A 20,977-nucleotide genomic window follows, 5' to 3' on the forward strand; every position below is an offset into this window, starting at 1 on the left:
CAAAATACTACTAATAATAAAACAATAAAGCATAGTGTGGACCTTATATCAGGACTCTTGTTATGAAATGTATATTCAAAAAGATGAAGGACCTTAAATTTCATCATTTCTAACATATTTTAAGGACTTTTGGGGACTTTTTTATTCTCACATGTGCTCCGAAAAAACATTTCACAGCTTGGACACATCTATGCGAGTCACAAATGCGAGTGAATTTCCCCAAGGGCCCAACACAGGAGCAGTCAGAGTCTGAACACTGTCAATATAATCTAAGGGGGGTTTTCACCCATTTTACTCTCTCCACCAGGCAAAAACATACTCTACATTCAAGTAACAGCACACTTCTCCTCAACTGGCTGCAAGATGCCAATAGCAAACAATAACAGTAACATTATCAAAAATCAATGGCACAGGACAGACAGCACAGCGTTATCTAGCACAGTCAGTTCACCTGAGAGATTGTTGAAGGTTTGGTGTCTCTCTGTGTGTAGGGCACTTCAAAACCGTATATGGGTGTCAAGTGTGGGATGGGATGGATTTTAGGGCACTTTTATATGGGATGACAGTTGGTATTTTAAGATGTAAATCCACTAGCTACAGATTCTAACTCAAAGACTACATGCTGCTGCTGAGGCGTTCTACGTGGGCTTGAGGATGTTGAGGCGATGGAGGACGTTCTGGAAGCACTGGTTGGCTTGCTTTGGAAGCTGGGATATCTCCTGGTACAGCAGCAGGAGATCAGAGGGCATCTCGGGCAAGGGGACATTATTGTTTTTCAGCAGATGGAAGTTGCTCAGACATGTGGAAGCATGCGGGATGCGAAGAAACCAGCTCTTTATGCCAGAACAGCTAGCGGGCACTGCAGATAGGTAGACCGGTTCAATTACTGGAACTGTACAAACTGGATCTCAACAGATTCAGTTCATTTGATTAGATCTGCAGGACTAAAGCCTCATAACATCAACAGGACTTGATTAAAGGGATAGTTCACTTTGAAATTAATTTTTGGTATGTTTTAGCTTACCTCAAGTGCATTCAAGATGTAGGTGTCTTTGTGTCTGCAGTATTTTCAATTTTGATATTTTTAGGTCAAACCGTTCTTGTCTGTCAGTCATATAATGGAGGTCTATGGTCACCACCTCAAAGAGCATGCACAGAGAAGTCCAAATTAAACATGATTTAATGACTCGTAAATGTAAGTACACATTGATGGCCGAAGACACGAAATGAGCGGTTTGTGTGAGAAAACGAACACTATTTATATCATTTTTACCTCTTGTAACCACAGCCACAGCCACAACCACAGTTTTTTTACAAGAGGCAAAAACGATATAAATACTGTTCGTTTTCTCACACAAACCATACTTACATTACTTACATTTACGAGTCATTAAATCATGTTTAATTTTGACTTCTCTGTGCATGCTCTTTGAGGTGGTGACCATAGACCTCCATTATATGACTGACCGACAAGAACGGTTTGACCTAAAAATATCAAAATTGAAAATACTGCAGACACAAAGACACCTACATCTTGAATGCCCTTGAGGTAAGCTAAAACATAACAAAAATTAATTTCAAAGTGAACTATCCCTTTAATCTATCTCAACATGTTTGCAACTAGACCAATATGTTGGATGTATGCACACTTGGATCCAGTGTTGGGTAAGTTACACTAAAAAAGTAATTAATTACTAGTAGCTACTAATTACTGTACATCTTCAATAGTATAATTCGATTATTGTACTAATTATGCTCTCTAAAAGGTATTCTTTCAAATAAATAATATGAAATTAAATCAATTATTCTTGAACTGAACAAAGTATTTAAAGGGAGAAGGTTACATTAAAATCACATCAATAGATGTGCAATCAATGTTACATTTTGATTTTAAATCCATTATTGTTTCATATAGAATTGTTCTATAGTCCAAACACTATTTAATGCAATTACATCATAAGTAACCGTAATTAAATTACAGAAAAATTAAGAGTAATCACTTACAGGCAAAACTTAAAAAATTAGAATATGGTGCAAAAGGTCATTTATTTCAGTAATTCAACTTAAAAGGTGAAACTAATATATTATATAGACTCATTACATGCAAAGCAAAATATTTCAAGCCTTTATTTGTTATTATTTGGATGATTATGCCTTACAGCTTATGAAAACCTCAAATTCAAAATTAGAATATTGTGACAATGTTTTAATATCTGTAAGCCAGTCATCAAAATTATGACAAATAAAGGCTTGAAATATATCAAGTATATCATATATCATATTAATTTCACATTTTAAGTTGAATTACTGAAATAAATGAACTTTTGCACCATATTCTAATTTTTCGTGTTTCACCTGTACTTCATTTTTTCAAGGGAAAATTAATAAATAACTGTAATTAATTAAATGCTTTACAGACAACACTGTTTGTACACTGACCTTCACATCCTTCTTCAGGAGGTTCCTCTTCCTATAGCAAAAGAAGATTAATAAAAGCAAACATACATAAGACAGCAAAGAAAAATATGACCAAATCCACACGTCTAAATGTATATACAGCTTCCATTCAAAAGAATCACAATATCATTTTTGTGTTTCTGAAAGGTTGCATTAAATTGATTTAAAAATACAGTAAAGAATCCACTACTTGCAGCAATGACAACTTTATTGCGCAATTGTGAGTTTACATTCCTGACAGTTTGCATTCCCGTACCTCAAGCATTGCTCGATTTCCAGGAAAGTACTGTACCTTGAATGCATTGATGCACTTTAAGTCTGCAAAATGTATTATATGTAAATGTTTTTTTGCTATTGTTAGTAAAAATAACATGATAAAATGTTAATTTCAAACAGTAAATTAGCATATGTTCCATAAAAGTTGCATAAGTTTCACTTGGTCAAAATGGCATTATTGAGAGAGAGGGAAAAAACCCAGGTACATTGCATTTGTGTATAAGTCACATTTATGACATTATTCAGTAAAAATGTAAATGCTGGTAAATAAAAATAAATCTTCCACAAACGTAAATTCTGCAAACATCACTCACTTCACAAGACCTGAACGATATTCTGAACGGTATTCCAAAATACTTGCCAATAATTGCATTATATAAATTGCTTTGAAATATAAATCACAAAGAAAAATAAGGCTTATACTATGGAAAATATGGTAATCAATAAAATATTAAACATTAAAAACCTTTCAAAAATATACAGTACAAATGTCCTCCCAAACTTCCGAATGCTAGTGTGCTAACACATTTTAGGCAGAGTTACCTGTACAGCATCAGGAGGGACAGATGTGGCGCGCTCAGGCTGAGTGGTCACAGCTGGAGAGACCGTATCGTCTTGTAGCGGCGGTGGACTCTGAGGTGCCTGATCTGAAACCTCAGACTCGTGCGGCGAGGGCTCCGCCGGACAGATGTCCACCAGGCTCCTAAAAAGGGTATGAGGAATCTAGCCATGACAACACAACCAGTCCATCACAAACATTCAGAGTCTGGTAAACCACCAATCACATCTGTAGCTGTTGACCAGATAAAACTCAAAGGAGCTGACGAGAAGGTTTGATTGGATTATGCAAATCAACCACTCTAATCAGATTTGTACCAGAATGCTTTTAGGTCTAGCTGCCTTGAAAGTGAATTCATGATGTTATTAATGGAATAGCGACATTACTATCAATGCTATTTTTGGTGCAGCTATCCATCTGGACTACTGTTAATACAAAATGTCTATTCCATGCTATAGTTCAGTGTTAAGTGTGGTATATAAGCTTGTTTCCTTCAAGGAATAAAACATTAAAAAGGTAACTGGGACTTTTATCTCACAATTCAGACTTTTTTTCCTTGCAATTCGGACTCCACAAACAAACTCGCGCTTTTGACTGTTTTTCTCACATTTACGAGTTTATAGCCTATCTTGAATTCTCGCAATTTTGAGTTTATGACTCACAATTCTGATGTTTTTCCTGCAATTGCAAGTTTATATCTCGCAATTCTTATGGTGTGTTCCCACCGAACGCGAATTTAATTATTTGCGCGAAAAAGTCAATGCAAAGACACGAACAGACGCATCATTCGCTCCGGGCCTCGCGGATGACGCGAATTGGGACGACGTGTTTGCTGCAAACGTCTTCTGAGCAAATTTGAATAGATGGTGCGTTCTATTATAGCCAACGAACCGACTCGGACCTCGGATATGACGTCACGTCCACACTTCAAGCGTTCTATTATGTTTTGCGTGTCCGAGACGGAGAAAAAAATGGATGCCACCCGGAAAGCTGTTGTAATGGTAGCACTGGCCGAGTACCATTAAAAAAAAATATTATGACTACGCCTTATCAAAACGCAGCCATTTGAACTTGAAAATGTTCACTTTATTTCAAATATTTTTAAAACATATTTTGCTTTAACGTTAGTAAATGCACTCACAACAACCGATTCCCATACCTACAGGGGACGCAGTAATACGAGTGATTATAATCGTCATTTAAAATACCAAAGCGGTTCAAAAACAATGAAAACAATTCATACAAGTCACACAGGGCGCAGCCATCTTGACTTCCGAAATGGAATTCTTGCTCTGTATCCTCACGGTTGTCCGACGTCCGAGAGGAGAAATCTGAGGTAAGGGGGCGTGTTGCTAGGCAACGTCTGTTCAGATTCAGATCTCAGAGACGGATAAGTAATAGAACGCATCATCAAGCGGAAGATTCGCATGACGCTTTTTTGCTCCAGCCAATCAACGGCCCAGCCAATATTTGTATGTGGACCCCATATGGGTATGAAATGGGCCGCATGTAGGATTGTCCGCAGGTTACACAATGGCGGCCCTGTTAATTGCCCAGATGAATTTCATGTAGTATTGCACTTGGTACTAGGCCAGACCCAAGTGGGCAACATGCAGAAGACCCATCTCCGACACGCGAAATGGTTCAAAATGTTCAAACGTCTCTAGACGCGTATTTGACGCTCTATTCGCATTCCAGACTGATCTCATGAAGTAGCGTGTGTATGACACGCCAATTCGCATTTCCATTTTTGGCGTGCTATCAAGACGCATAATCGTGTGTTTATGAACGCCGTTGACTTAACGTTATTACTGTATATATAAATATATGACTTACCTCAACCCCGTCCCTAAACCTAACCGTCACTGGGGTTAACGTCATTTACGACTGTTCCCTTACCATCCTAGGAAAGAAAAACATAGCTCCCCAGATGTAGATCTACATTTTGCTTCGTTTCGCGCGGACATTTGACAGCGTGTACAGACACGCGGAATCACTCGGACGTTAATGGCGTAGACATACACGCATACACGCGGATAGCTCAAAATGCGTAGAGATGGTGTTTATGCGTAGATATGTTTACGCAAAAGTCATGATGTCATGTTGCGCGTTCGGTGTGAACACATCATTAGTTAAAATGTTACAATGTTACAATAATGTAAAAGTAGCCCAATTTGCACTTGGCAATAATGCACTCAGTCCAGCTGAGGGGGTGCGTGTCCCGGCTGGAAAGTGACACCGATGCGCACACACACACACTCGCAAAACTACAGCATTAACATGTACAAAAATGGTCTGAAATGGGGTTGTAGAAGAATAAAAGCATTTACTGTTGGTAAAAATCTGTGTACACAAACTAATGCAGGCCAGTCTAACATACCTTTTTATGTCGACACTGTTTAGGGGATGTCAAGTTGGTTGCAAAATGTTGATAAAAAGTGCACATTTCAGTTTTATTCAATGACTTTACATCAGCACTGCAGAATACAGCAGCAGCAGCAGCCGGTCTGAAACTCTTCTACTTCTGCTGAAGTGCTTCGGCCTAAAAGCTTTTTTGGCATCAGCCGTTCTGGTTTTCAGACAGGATGTTTTATAGTGACGTGGTAAAGCAGGATGAAGCCTAAATTAAGCATCTGACATCATACCCAAAATAACACAAATGCTCAAAGGTGGGACTATATTTGTAATGGTTAGTCGTTTTAGAGACTGAAGCAGAATTCAGAAGAGGTTTGCTTTGATGTACTGGGCTAGATTGCTCTAATTATGATTATTTTTATCCTTATCTTTATCATTTTAGTTTAAAAAGGGCTGGGTGATAAACCAAATATTTAGCGTATACTTACAAATATCTTGCCGACTTTCACAACACACTACAGTGATTTTTATTTTTTGGCCATGCAGTTAAATTTTCCTATCTTGACTTTGATATTTTATTTTATTTTTGCCCTAAAAACATGAAAGCTTCATACTTAATTCAGGTCTAGTTTTTCAGGAACCGCAAAGGCAGTGTGGGGAAACAAACAGCAGCTAAAGCATGAGCTGCAGCTTTGATGAAGTATGATGTGTGTCACACACACACACACACACACACACACACACACACACAGCTTGCCATCAGTGCAAGTGTTACAAGTAATGCCAAGCCTGCTAGCTCTTTGCTCAGCTCTGAGGATGAAGGTCTTACTCTGTGATCTTTTTATCCTCACTCTCCTCCTCACTCTCTTCATGAAACGGCTGTAACCTGTACGGCGAGCCGGAGAGGACAAACAGAACTTCAGCTGACACGCTAACGGCACAGCAGTTAAGAGAAGCAAGCAAAGAACTCGCATCCAATCAAATCGTGAGTTGTGACATTCACTCTGTTCTGAGGAAAGGGTTGGAAGCAAGGTCCAAAATTATGTTTTTGTCACACATGTGAATGGCAAGTGAATTAATAGCCATGCATGTCTTTATAAAAACGTAAGAAATGTTCTTTAAGCAGTAAGCCATCATATTAGAATGATTTCTGAAGGATCACGTGACACTGAAGGAACTGACTGGAGGAATGATTCAGCTTTGATCACAGGAATAAATTCTAATAATAATAATTATTATAAATAATTATAAATATAATTATAATAAATTATTATATAAAATATATTTTAAAACATATTCAAATAGAAAACAGTTATTTAAAATAGTAATAATATAATATTACTGTTTTTACTGTATATTTGATCAAATGTTTGCCAAACTTTAACAGGAGTGTGTATTTGGTTGGTTTAATGCAAGGAATATGCACATGTTTGTTTTGCATTGACGTAAAAGAGATGTTTCCATTAGTAGACGTTTTGAATGTAATAACCAAAGACCAAAAAGCTAATAGAAACGGACTAAAAGCTACACTAAAACTATAATTCCAGGGCAATGTTCATTTTGGACCCTGGCAGAAAGCAAGGAGCAACAGCGAAAAGGGGAGAGTGACACTTACTCTGGGTCTTCTTCATTCTCTTCCTCCTGGATATTTGGCAGTCTTTGTAAAACAAACAGTGAACAGGTGAATTCTGAATGCTGTAAGTGTGTGTGTGTGTGTGTGTGTGTGTAAAAGGAATAGATTGAAAGATGGAGAGAGACAGCGCATTGGTCGCATACATTTTTGTAGCCACTTTGTGGTTTATCACACCACAGATCTCAGTCTTAACAAACACAGAACAGGGCAGGAAGGGTGTAACACAGTCACTGAATTCCTTACTGAGTTTGTAGTGTGTGTGTCACTTACTGATCCGCATTGTCTGGTTCTTCGTTTGTCGTGTTAATGTTGATCTGTGTGGTGTGCTCTTCAGCCAGCTGCCTGACGGCCATTTCTGCAGCCTGTAGGGCCAGATCCTCCGCCATGCGAGCTGCGTCCATGCGTTCCTGCTCCAGTCTACACACACACACATTTTGTTTTACTATATAAGTGAGGATATTGCATAGACTTCCACTGAATTTATAGCAGGTTTGCTAATAATACACTCTCAGAAAAAAAGGTACAAAAGCTGTCACTGGGGCTGTACCTTTTCAAAAGTACCTAAAGTGTGCATATTGGTACCTTAATGGTACATATTAGCACCTAAAATGTACATAATAGCACCTAAAATGTACATATTAGCACCTACTATGTACAAATTAGCACCTAAAAAAAATATTAGCACCTAAAATGTCCATATTAGCACCTAAAGGTCCATATTAGCACCTAAAATGTCAATAATAGCACCTAAAATGTCCATATTAGCACATAAAATGTACATATTAGCACCTAAATGTCTATATTAGCACCTAAATGTACATATTAGCATCTTAATGTACATATTAGCCCCTAAAATGTACATATTAGCACCTAAAATGGACAAAAGTTTTCCCTTTTGAAAAGGTACAGCCCCAGTGACGGCTTTTGTACCTTTTTTCTGAGAGTTTATTTTCTACACTGTAAAAAAAAAAGATTTACGGTAAAAAACTGGCAGGTGAGGTTGCAAAAAATTTACCGTAAAAATACGGAAGCAACATCTTAGGTTTTACAGGCTTAACTTAAATTTACAGTAAAAAATGTATTTCATTATCTGATATAATGTTAATTTACTGATCTATTGAAGTACTGTTTTGTGCCAATGTAATAAATTGACAATCACCAATCACAGCGGAGATGAGTCACATGATCAATGCTCGTCACAAGTAGCTTTTCCACAAGCTGAGAAAGTTAATACTAATGTATAAAAGCTGCACTTTTATTCGTTATGATTATTTATATTCAGCGCATGTACGGAAACTTTCACACAAACACATAAACACCATCATGGCAACACACATGAAATCTAAAAAATACAATAAACATCAATTTAACAATAGTAAATGTAACATAAAACAATAATGTACATAAATGATTAGAAAGAAAATAGCTAAGAAAAACTATTAAGAAACGGTTATTAAAAAAAACAACACACACATTAAATGTGAAGTGTCATGCATGGAATTGTGGGAATGTCAATCAATTATCCGACTTTTCAATTTCCAAAAACTTTTACTGTAAATTTTACTGTAAAATTACATTAAATGTACACAGTTATTCAGCGTATGTTCTGTTAACCAATTAACAGTTTTTCACAGTAGCATTTTTATAAATTTTTACCATTAAAATCAGGATATTTTTTTTTTACAGTATATGTGCTAACTCAACCCCAAACCCTAAACCTACATATCACAGAAACTTTATAAGCAAAATGTATAAGCCTTTTAGACTAGACGCACATGCAGACCTTTCTAGATTTTGTGTTAAGGTTAAAAAAACTGCTTCATGAGATTTTCCTGACTATTATTTGTATGTCAGACTTTACAGTGTTACATCTACCACAAGGTCACTGGGATCCCAACAATTCACACTCACCTCTCCTGTATGTTTGCTAAGGCAGTCTCCTCCGCTTCCTTCTTGATGCTCTCAATAAGAGGCGTCCAGCGCTCAGTCTGCGTCTCCGCGTCCTCCTGATCCTGCATGGCCAGCAAGTGTGGAAGGACGTTGGGTATCACCTGCAGCAGAGACGGGTTCTCCTGCTGCACCAGGACGTCCTGCCCCGAGCCCTGCTCCTTCTGCTCAGCATCCCAGTCTGAGTCCACCTCCTCCAGCACCATCTCACACGGGTCCTGCAGGATGCAGACTGCACCCACAACAGGGAAGACCAAAGGTCACAGCAGGGCCCAAAGATTAAATAAATGCTTTTGAATTCCATTTCTACTGAGTCTCTCAGCGTTTTTGTGTCAATGCTTCACAACTGACATGGCATTCTCTGAATTGAAATCGTGTGGCGTTACTTTCAGTAGGGAAAAATGTGCATCATAGAAAGATCATAACATTGATTGCATTTGAACCCAGTTGTAATGGGGGTTTGGGTCAATTGTCGGCTGGTCAAGGTGACGTTGAGAAAGAAAACACATGTGTAACAGTATAATGAATAAGTGCATTTGGTCTTAAAGTGACAGCAGCTTAATATACCTACTGCCAAGATATGAGACAATATTAAAAATATCTAAATGGTAATTTTTCCCCATTGTATCGATGTCAAAATTGTGGCCAATGAAAATGCTGAGTGGGTAGTGACTTTGGAAAACTAAGCGCCACAATGGCTTGAGCAAAAAAGTTCATGTCGGGGTAACGCATAACAAGTAACACGAGTTACGTAATCGGATTACTTTTTTTAAGTAACTACTAAAGTAACACATTACTTTTTAATTTACAACAAAATATCAAAGTTCCTTTTTTAAATAATAACACAAGTTACTTTGTTTTCCCATTTATTGGCTGACAGCTCTCCAGTCTCCATGTTGAGAGAAACCGTAAGTGCAGATGCGCTGTGTGTGAACATGATGTTGTAGCTCTAGACTAAATGTGACTAAATTTACTCATCTCACTCGCACAAAAACAGATTCAGTGTTCCTCAAAATGAATATATATATATATATATATATATATTAAACCTCACTATATTAACCAATGTCTTTGCTGTTGACCTTCGATGATCCAATGCTAATAAGTATAAATGACTTTACATAAACATTACATTTGGGTTTCATTTGTTTTCTCGTGCGTCCTGTTCTTCCGCAATCCATTTTAAAAATGCATCAAACAATTTGAGCTATTGTATAGTTGCAAATAATACAGAACAATTTAGTTTTGCAAGCATTTTACTATAAACATTTCTGCTCTGACCACACAACAAACAATCTGCTTTTACAAATCATTTATTTATTAGTGAATTCATACAGCGCACAAAGTAAGGTAGCTGCCTGTGCTGTGTTAGCAATAGCCTTTCACAATAAAACATAAACAGCAGCAATATACAGCATAATAATATTCCACCATGTTGTAGTGAAGCCTGGTGTTGATGAATCATGCACAGTGGCTTTGCTAACATGCTTACCATGATAAAAACAGGTAACGGGTTGTTATTCAAAGCATTAGACTAACTGTTGCGTTTATAGCAGGCAATGTAGATATTGGCAAATGCATTTAGTGGCATGGGGATTTATAGGTTTTTATGGTTTTTTTCCCTCTGTATGGCAAGAATATAGGGTGTAAATATGCTCCTTAAAAGGTTTTTAATGTTTAGTTTAATGGTTATATATTTATAGACAACTAAGACAACTATATTTTATTAAAGTGTGAACATTTTGGATTTGTAGTGCTTTTTAGGACTGGAATATCTGATCAATCAAAGGCAGAAATATTAAATTCCTGGAGCAAAAACAGACACTTTACATCTAAAGTAGCAAATGGCATTGTAAACTCTTGACTGGGCACGTGTATGTTTGCGGTAGCCAATGCACTAAATAATTAAAAGCCAGCAAGCAAAGAACCCCTGTAATATAGTGAACAGAAACCAACCAAGGAAGTTTACATGAAAAAAAGCACATTCATTGGTGTTGTAGCTCTATTGAACTAGAGGATATTGATGTGTGTTTCTGTCTGAACATCTCTCGCTGTCTCTGTGTGGATGTAATGACTCTCCCAGTCGTCTTCTCCTTATGTTTAGGGGGCTTTAATCACCTTCTCCCCTGAAACAGAAGGAGAAGAGGAGCTGAGTTAACACCTCCACCCTACAAATAAGCATTTTGAGACAGTAGCAATGGCTCTGATATGTTCAAATATAATCTTGGAGGCCAAAAAAAACCCTGTCCTGCAAAACTGTCTGAAGTCATTATACCTATTATATATGAGGTGTGTGAAGATGTGTTAAACAACTTACCGTTTTGAACGATATCAGAGCTGTCCTGCAAATAAACAAAGGAAAAGGGTAAATGGAAGACTAGTTGTTAAATATATTTCTTTGTTTTCACTTAGATTATACTATTTTGTGCTCAAAATGTACCTCTTTTGGTTTCAGTACTGGTTGTGGCATCATGCGTCCAAACCCCTGTACAATCCAGCCAACCATACTTGAAAACAAGTGAAATATAATGCATGTCATTAGACTTAATTACATATAAAAATAATTCAAATGTATCCTGGAATATTCGACAGTGGCCATCACAGTCACTTGACTTTAACCCCATAGAAAATCTCTGGTGGGATTTGAAGATGGTGGTTGTAGAGCGTAAACCCAAGAATATTACTGAACTGAAGGCCATTGCTCATGAGGAACGCTGCCAGAAGCTGGTGTCTGCTTAAACTAGAGCCCGACCGATAAAGGATTTTGAAGGCCGATACCGATACAAATATTTTTGGGTTTTAAAATCCGATATTCCGATATATCGGCCGATATTTTATTTATTTATTTGAAACTGGACATGGTATTCACAAATTTTGTCATGCTTATTTGAGTTAAGAGAACTGATGGGGATGTTCTTTTAATTGTTATTCAAGCAATGTCAACGAGTGTTGCCAACAGGAACGGTGTAGAGTGCCCTCTGGTGGACAAACTATACAACTCCAACACTCATGACATGGTTCAAGCGTGTTTCGTCCGTTTTTATTTTATTTTTGAAATATTCATATATCGGCCATTATAACTGCCGATACCGATAGTTTGGAAAATGCCTAATATCGGCCGATAATATCGGTGTGCCGATATATCGGTCTGGCTCTAGCTTAAACATCTCATTTGCAGAAGGTCATAACAGCAAAATGGCGTTCTACTGAGGACTAAAGATGCTTCCCACGAAGGGGTTCAATAATTTTGAGTTGCATTTTCAGTTGAATTTAGGGAAACCACTTGAATCATTTGTTGTGTTGAGCTATTTCAATTATTATGTTTGATTAATTCATTGCAAACAGCTGAAAGTCTGTAAATGTTGCCAATAAACCTGATTTGCAATGGGAATAAAATCATTTTGAGTGCAACTGTATATAAAAAATGTGCATTAAACCAGGGTGTTGAGGTAGCCACAGACATTATAAGGACAGGGGACGGACACTTACTTTGTGCCTTTGGGATCCTCAGCTAGTTTAGGTTGCTCAGGAGCTGCGGGTACAGGTGCTGGTGTTGGTGCGGGTGGAGGTGGAGGAGGAGGTGCAGGAGCAGGTGTTGGTTCAGGTGCTGAATATAACAAAAAAGTCAAATGCAGAACAATCTCTCTCCAAGGAAGCCCAAACGAGCATTTTTGGATTTCTAAAATCCTACCTGGCTCTTGTTTGCAGGGTGTGGCGGGAGCAGAAGCAGCCCTCTGAGCAGGTATCTCCGTAGCAGAGGGAGGATGAAGATGCATAGGAGACTGAGGGACTACCTTCTCAAAACCATGCTTAATCCATTCTATTACCCTGAAAGAGAAAGAGACAGACACATTAAAGGACGAGTTGTGAGTCATAATGAGGATTCTGATTGGCTTCTGACAGCTCATTAACATATACCTGGGAGAGAAGGGAACGTTAGCAGGTTCTGGCTCCTCATCAGACACAACCTCCACCACAGGAATATGAGGCAGCGGCTCAGCATCTGGTGGGAGAGAGAATCATGTCACATGTGTGCTTTCCGTTCTCATCAGTTCTTTACAATGCAAATTCTTTCAAAAATAATAATTAGTTTATGCAGTTCTAGATCAAGAGGCTGCACTTACCACGGATGTCTTTGGCCTCTTGTACCTGCGAAGAGACGGAAACACAAAGAACTCTTACTGTGTGTGGGGCATTGAATTTAATATTGGTGTTAGAATGAAGAGGCCAGGCTTGCACTTCTGTTTTTCTGTCTATATTACAGTATGTCAAGCAGCCAATCATTCATTTGTAAGTGTTTTCGAATATATCAGTGTTTCTTCAACTTTGTGGACCTTTGGCCCAGTAAACTTATAAAAACGGCATTTTATATCACTTTATTTCTTTAACACAGCATAAATCTCATATTTAATCTCCCACTGGAGGGATGTAGATTGTGTAAAAAAATCGTTTTCACACACTAAATAATATATTTCATATATGGTGTAAACAATAAAATATACACAAAACCCTGCAATAAATACATAACTTCCACTACCTCTTGCAGCAACATCTATTCTTTTCTCTGATGATGCGTTTACTGGTGTGGGGGCGGGGCAACCTGTCACTCACATGAGATTCACCAATAGCAAACCACAACCAATTACATATGGACAAAATCAAGCCCCGCCCAACATTTTATCTCGTTCAAAAAGCTGTTTCACTCAGATATACGTCACAAAAGGGAAGAAAAGACTTTTAAGGTTGAAGAAACACCCATATGTAACATATGTAAGCAGCTAGAGTAGCCATGCAAGCATTTGAGATGTCCGATGCTGCAGGGTCATAGCATACTGATGTATAAGAATATAGCAGGATACTTAAAATGCAATGAGGCTCAAATTATTAAGTATTTCTTAAAGACTCAATCTACAACCGCCCAAAGCAATCAGCTTGTGTTTACAATTTTAATTTGTTGTAACACTATATTCTGTGATTATGACATAGCTGTGAGGGATATTCAGCAGTTTGGGCTGATTCTGGATTCTTGGAGTTTGTAGACCAAGTAATTCAAATTAATGTCTCTGTTCATCACCTCATATTCACTTGGAAATTAATTTTTGGTATGTTTTAGCTTACCTCAAGGGCATCTAAGATGTAGGTGTCTTTGTTTCCGCAGTAGTTTCAATTTTGATACTTTTAGGTCAAACCGTTCTTGTCTGTCAGTCATATAATGGAGGTCTATGGTCACCACCTCAAAGAGCATGCACAGAGAAGTCCAAATTAAACATAATTTAATGACTCGTAAATTTAAGTACACATTTATGGCCTAAGACACGAAACGAGCGGTTTGTGTGAGAAAACGAACAGTATTTATATCGTTTTTACCTCTTGTAATCACAGCCACGTCCAAGTACTCTGAGGGCGCGGGCGCTTCGGCGCCTGGAAAGCGCCGGAAGTGATCTCTCGTGTGGTTGCGGAAAAAGTTCAACGTTTTCTGTTGATATATCGAAATCGTCTTCCATTGCAATTTCCTATATATCTAAATATGTTTAGATCTTCACAGTAAAGGGTAACACTTCCGAAATATCTGTTTAAACAATGAGTGATGTACACGTGCGAGAGATCACATCACTTGCGCAGACTGAAGCGCCCGCGCCCTCAGAGTACTTGGACGTGGCTGTGGTTACAAGAGGTAAAAACGATATAAATACTGTTCGTTTTCTCACACAAACCGCTCGTTTCGTGTCTTAGGCCATCAATGTGTACTTACATTTACGAGTCATTAAATCATGTTTAATTTGGACTTCTCTGTGCTCGCTCTTTCAGGTGGTGACCATAGAACTCCATTATATGACTGACAGACAAGAACAGTTTGACCTAAAAATATCAAAATTGAAACTACTGCGGAAACAAAGACACCTACATCTTGAATGCCTTTGAGGTAAGCTAAAACATATCAAAAATTAATTTCAAAGTGAACTATTCCTTTAAATGGGACATGATGGTGCAATCTTTGAAATGAAACCGTTAGTAGACTTCTTTCAATATTCACAATTACAGTTCACATTGAAACTGAGCTGAAAAAATGGTTAATTCGGATTTAACTTGTTAACATCAGATTTAAACATCAGCTCCTATTCAGGATCTTGTCTCGCCCAGATGATGTGATGAGGAAAAGCCTAGAATATGGCCCCTGCTGATTTGTGGGACAGATAGGGGAACAGCAAGCATGATCCTGACACAGCTTACTCCAAAAACGCTGTACTTACAGGAGGATCCACTTTAACCACTGGAACAACTGCAGGCTAATTGGAAATGAAACATAACTCTCACAGAAGCTTCTAGAAAAGCTAGACACCTTTGGTGCCCGTGGACCTGAAATGCTCTGCTAGTACTAACTCCATTAACTCTGTTAGTGTCACTATTATGTTCAAGTCACATTTTCAATCTAAAACAAAAATGTAAAAATCTAAATGTACAAAAAGAAAGAAAGAAAAGAAAGCAAAATGTTTCAAAATATCATTCCTCAGTTTTCATCTAATAACAAATAGAAACTTTCTCAGTAAAAATGGTAATGTTTTTTTTTTAATGGAAGCATGTTTTCGCGATGGAATAAATTAAATTTAAATTATCAATTTTATACTGAATGTTTCTCATTGTACTAACATTTAAAGATATACCCATTTAATGACATATTATGTAACTATCTGTAATTACAGGTACAAAAACCCATTGACCATACCATCAAACCTGTTTCTAACCGTAACCGTATACATTTTTGATATAAGGACATAATAGTTAAAGATACCTCAAATAAAGTAAGACACAATTCAGAATTTAAATTCATGTGAAATTATTGGATTAAACAAACAAATGATCAGGTAACATTTTAGTGTATACTGTAGTTTCACTACATGTACTTACAGTACATGTATAGTAATAACAGTATGCATAATTACCCAACTAAGCCTAAACCAAACCCTAACCGTAACTCTATAGTAGCCTAAGTACATGTAGTTGGTTAATATTACTCAGTACTTATTTGAGTACTGTAAAAAATAATCAAGATTTTTACGGTAAAAAACAGAATACAGTACTATATACGGTAAATAACTGTGATATAATTTTACTGTAAAATACAGTTAAATTTACAGTTTTTGAAAGTGAAAAAGAACAACTCATTGTATAATTTACCGTAAATTGACATTCCCACAATTCCCTGTGTGACACTTCACATTATATGTATTTTTGTTGAAATAACTATGGTTCCTCATAGTTTTCTTGTTTTTGTCTAATCGGTTATGTACATTAGGGTTTTATGTTACATTTAATGTTGTTAAATTAATGTTTATTGCATTTTTTTTATTTCATGTGTGTTACCATGATGGTGTTTAATGTTTATGTGAATGACACTGGGCAGCTTCTTTATATACAATATTGACCTTCTTATGGAAGACGTGATGAGCTTTGATTGATCATGTGACTCTCATCATTACTGTGATGATTATTTGTTAACAGTGTATTCCAATGGTACAAAACAGATGTCAATACTTCAATAGGTTGGAAAATCAGCATTTTATCAGAGATGAGCTACGGTTTATTACTGTAAATTATACGTTAAGTCTGTAAAACCATTAACATCCCTACTGTATTTTTAACGGTTAAGTTCTGGCAACCACAGCTGCCGTTTTTTTACCGCAAAAATTACGGTTTTATTTTTTACAGTAATAAAGTGTAACCAATGATCCTTTTTCATAAATACAAATGTCCATTTAAAACAAGTCATTAATATGCTCCACAAATTCCAAAATTCTAAGCTAATAAGCTTACGCAGTAAATTGCACAAAGCCTCACCATCTTATTGGATTAGTGAAATATGTGTGTCTCTACCTCAGTGACCTCCTCTGGCTCTGTTTGCCCCTTGTATTTCTCATCCGGCTGTGGAACCACTTTTCCCAGTCCCTGCACAATCCATCCTATCATCCCAGCCCTGATGGAAGAAGAGATCCAGTCCATCAGACGCATGCTCTGGGCACAAGTGAGGACGTGAAAGCATGCGAATAAGCTGATTTGCTCTAAGTCAACTCTAGATGGCAGCAGGTGACAGTAAAAACAAACAGGTCTGCCCATAGGTGTCCGTGAAGCAGTCGCCTATGCTAATAAAACAAAAAGAAGTTCCATTCCAGTTGTGTTCTTGTATCAAATATATATATATATATATAGCCTATATAAAATTTTATGTTCTATGGAAGCCAGTCTGCATATTAGAATGCTAAAGTTTATGTCTGTTCAGCATGGATATTTTGCCTTGAGCTGTTAATATGGAAATACAGCTCAGTGTAATAAAGTATCTTGCATGTGTAGCATGCTAAAAATTCTCCAGCAAAGCTTAGCATTTTTGTTCATGAGCTATATATCCACTAAGCCTACTCACTGGTCCGATGTGTTACTGCCATCCGCGGTGAGACAGTGATGAAAATATGTGTAAAACTCAACACAACATCCATTTAACAAGCATACACACAGATACAGATGCAAAACACACAAGTATTCCCATGTAACTACATGCCACAAGCCATTCATAAACATACAGAATAAAACTGAATCCATAGTTTGAAACTATACCTGTTGCTCATTGCATTTCCCTCTTCCTGTTCAATCCGTGGTAAACAAAAAGAAAAAATGTTCAACAATAACTCATTTGCCCTTACATGTATGTCACCAGCCTCACTTTTTTTAAACAGATGTTTGAAAGCAAATACTAATTATATATATATTTGGATTCTGTTTCAAAATTGCACAAAAATTCAATTACTAATAATTACTATATAATTGGCTTCAGAAATAGACTGGTTAAATCAAGAAATTAATACGATTTTCTTTAAGTACCTTTTTTTGTTTTGTCCTTTCATTTTTTTCCATCTTGTAAAACTCGAGGACACACACAACACACTAGATGTTGAACTGAAACTTGTCAACAATTATTAATATATTTATTTATTGACTGACGCTGACTGTGTGTTCTCACCAGAGTTACGTTCCTGCACATTCAACAATGTCCAGAGATTATATGTATTGCGACTCTTCATGATGACAAATAATCATTTTTTGTCATGGTTTGCACTTTGCAGCAAAATAGATCAATGACTGAAATTTGATTGGCGTCTAACCTCATTAAAATTGATGAAACAAAAAATGAGAGCAAACATTAAAATATCAATTAAAGATGTACTTTGCACAATGGCAATCGAAATAAAAAATGTTAATGTAAGCGAGGAAGTGCGTAAGTATTCAATTTCAATGGTACTTACTGTAAGTACAGCATAAAATCTCCACAATTATACTCCAGTTTAGTTATAAATTATAAACACTCAAGAACTGTTATAGTGCAGGTATTCAGTTCCAATAGTACTTAGCATAAAGTCTAAGTACAATTACTCAAGAACTGTAAGATACACTCTAAAAATGCTGGGTTGTTTAAACCCAAATTTCAGTAAAATATGGACAAACCCAACCATTGGGTTAAGTCTTATATTTACATTTTTAACCCAACGGGTTTGTCTATATTTGACCCAACTTTGGGTTTAAACAAATCAGCATTTTTTTAGAGTGTAAAAAGCATATTATCGGCTATTATTAATTTGATTATTTAGATAATTTATTTAGTTTTATTATGTGAGTATACTCAACAGGAGTCATGGAAATACCTTAAGTTCAGCGTTGCCCGGTTTAGAGGCGTTCACTGGCTGAGGGAGAGCACTGCTGAACCCATTAGAAAGCCAACTCAAAACCCCATTCTGAGAGCTAGAGAGAGAGAGAGAGAGAGAGAGAGAGAGAGAGAGAGAGAGAGAGAGAGAGATAATTAGGCCTGGCAGGATTACAGCGTCGAGAGATGTACTGTATATACTCCAAAACACACACACACCAACACAAACAAAACATCACCTGCTTTCCTCTGAGACCTCCTCCTTTGACTTGGAAGGGTCAGCTTCTGTAAAATTACATCATGAAAAATGGAAAAATGGTGGGGAATGTTGGTCATTCATTGATCAAAACCTCTGTCAAATTTGATAGAGTGCATAGTTACCTTGTTTTACGTCGTCTTTTTTCGTCACATCCTAAAAGATAGTATGGAGAGAGTGAATGCTTCCACTGTGACAGACGACTCACAAATGTGTAGAAACACATTTCACACACACACACTCACAGCTGACGTGGACGCATTGGTTTGGTCCTCCTCTCCCAGTTTCCCCGGAGATACTGGAGGCTGGGGAACAACTTTTACCACCCAGCTAAACATGCTGTCAGAAATACAGATTAACACCGTCAATGTCAAATAAGAATGTTTAGTATAATGAAAAAGAATCGTCCAAAAAGATACTTTAAAAGTGTTGGGGGGTAACCAACTAAAATAGTGACTCCTTTTCAAGTGCAACCAGACGTTACATCGCTGTTTTTATTGCCTGCGTTCAGGTAAAATATTCAAACGCGTTCAGATAAACAGTCCTCCCTGTCAGAGAACGGCTGATTCATTCTAGTGAATCGATTCATACTTCAGTTTTATGCTGTGTTCACACCGGACGCGAATAGCGCGTCAAATTCGCGCCTGACGCGTCTAGTTTGACGCTTGACCACTTTGTGTTAATTCACGTGTCAAGAGTGAAACTGACGCGCGTTAGAAAGTCCGACACATTCTAATGAATTGGTTCATTCCAAACAGCCCTGTGGCGTTAACGTTTGATTTATATAATGAATTTGTCTGAAACGGTTCCATCTCTCTCATACATTGGAAAGTCAGTTCCTTCTAGCGAATCTGTTCTTTCGGGAGGTTCATGTAAATTAAGAGATTAAAATATGGCTTACCAATTCATTCAAATGAATCAGTCCTGTCTCTCTCAAAGCATTGGAGTTCAGTTCATTGAAGTGAATCAGTTCGTTATGTATTGTAGCCTAAATGAATAGATTAAAATATGATTCCTCGATTTGAGTGTCTGTCGTTAGTTATAGCCAACAAAGTATACCCTTTAAGCTATTTCTGCTGTATTTATGAGGCTATAGATTTTCCAGCTCAGATTTGATACTTAACTGAGATTGTTCATTGATTTAAAAAAAAAAAAAAATTCTGTCACATCATCAAAAATATAGCTCTGATTAAACTATAAGAGAAATAATGAAATAACCAAATAAGAATTAAGATAGCTAATTAATTAATTTTACCAATAATTTCAGCCTTTTATTAAGTTTTTCATTAGGCATTAGAGTCTAACCACTAAGTATCAAAATATCTCTTTTTTTTAAAATACATTTTAAAAGTCATGTAATTTTCATTAAATGTAAATGAATGTTGTTGTGCATATTTATTCATGCACAGCAGCTGCAGTGACCAATGTGGCAAAATAAGTCTATAGACACTTAAAGGGGTGTCATATAAATAATACTGAAGTGTAATTTACATTTAATAATCATAATTCTGCCAGGCTGGAAAGCTGTCGTTTAGAGATAATTTCAAGACTGCAAGAAGAAGTGAACCAGCTATCATTGCATGCTTATGTACTTGAATTTATTTAATAGACTGTCAATCATTTTGTACATTAGAGTTTGCAATATGCCTTTGAGGTGCAAATTTTGAAGGGACGGTGTAGAGTTAAAGTTAACACACCAGCTGAAACTGCTTACAGCTCCTAGTCTGAAACCAATTGACATGACATTTGTAATAAATCGAACTTTTTCTTGCTCTTGGTCACAGGGGTTTTGCTCCAAAGGGATCA

The 20,977-nt window shown here is 37.0% G+C and overlaps 1 protein-coding gene across 4 annotated transcripts in view; it reads right to left on the reverse strand.

Moving 5' to 3' along the window:
* cngb1a (cyclic nucleotide gated channel subunit beta 1a) overlaps window positions 1-20,977 on the reverse strand; it is a 36,750-nt gene that overhangs the window by 13,663 nt on the left and 2,110 nt on the right. The window contains exons 2-21 of one of the 4 annotated variants that reach the window (XM_089135316.1): window positions 19,417-19,510; window positions 19,297-19,327; window positions 19,155-19,200; window positions 18,917-19,013; window positions 17,835-17,860; window positions 17,100-17,199; window positions 15,479-15,514; window positions 13,352-13,376; window positions 13,146-13,230; window positions 12,919-13,055; window positions 12,717-12,834; window positions 11,668-11,734; window positions 11,545-11,569; window positions 9,192-9,459; window positions 7,551-7,697; window positions 7,263-7,304; window positions 6,477-6,533; window positions 5,673-5,687; window positions 3,277-3,436; window positions 2,440-2,470 (exon numbers count right to left, since the gene is read on the reverse strand). In XM_089135316.1, coding sequence (XP_088991442.1) covers window positions 2,440-2,470; window positions 3,277-3,436; window positions 5,673-5,687; window positions 6,477-6,533; window positions 7,263-7,304; window positions 7,551-7,697; window positions 9,192-9,459; window positions 11,545-11,569; window positions 11,668-11,734; window positions 12,717-12,834; window positions 12,919-13,055; window positions 13,146-13,230; window positions 13,352-13,376; window positions 15,479-15,514; window positions 17,100-17,199; window positions 17,835-17,860; window positions 18,917-19,013; window positions 19,155-19,200; window positions 19,297-19,327; window positions 19,417-19,509 — 1,606 coding nt within the window. In that variant the 5' untranslated portion in view covers window position 19,510. Of the gene's footprint in view, window positions 1-2,439; window positions 2,471-3,276; window positions 3,437-5,672; window positions 5,688-6,476; window positions 6,534-7,262; window positions 7,305-7,550; window positions 7,698-9,191; window positions 9,460-11,544; window positions 11,570-11,667; window positions 11,735-12,716; window positions 12,835-12,918; window positions 13,056-13,145; window positions 13,231-13,351; window positions 13,377-15,478; window positions 15,515-17,099; window positions 17,200-17,834; window positions 17,861-18,916; window positions 19,014-19,154; window positions 19,201-19,296; window positions 19,328-19,416; window positions 19,511-20,977 lie in introns of those variants that run through there. The other 3 variants (XM_089135312.1, XM_089135313.1, XM_089135314.1) reach the window with 3 other exon arrangements.

The sequence above is a fragment of the Pimephales promelas genome, chromosome 10 (assembly GCF_988280905.1).
Source record: "Pimephales promelas chromosome 10, fPimPro1.hap1.1, whole genome shotgun sequence".
Classification (NCBI taxonomy): Eukaryota; Metazoa; Chordata; class Actinopteri; order Cypriniformes; family Leuciscidae; genus Pimephales; species Pimephales promelas.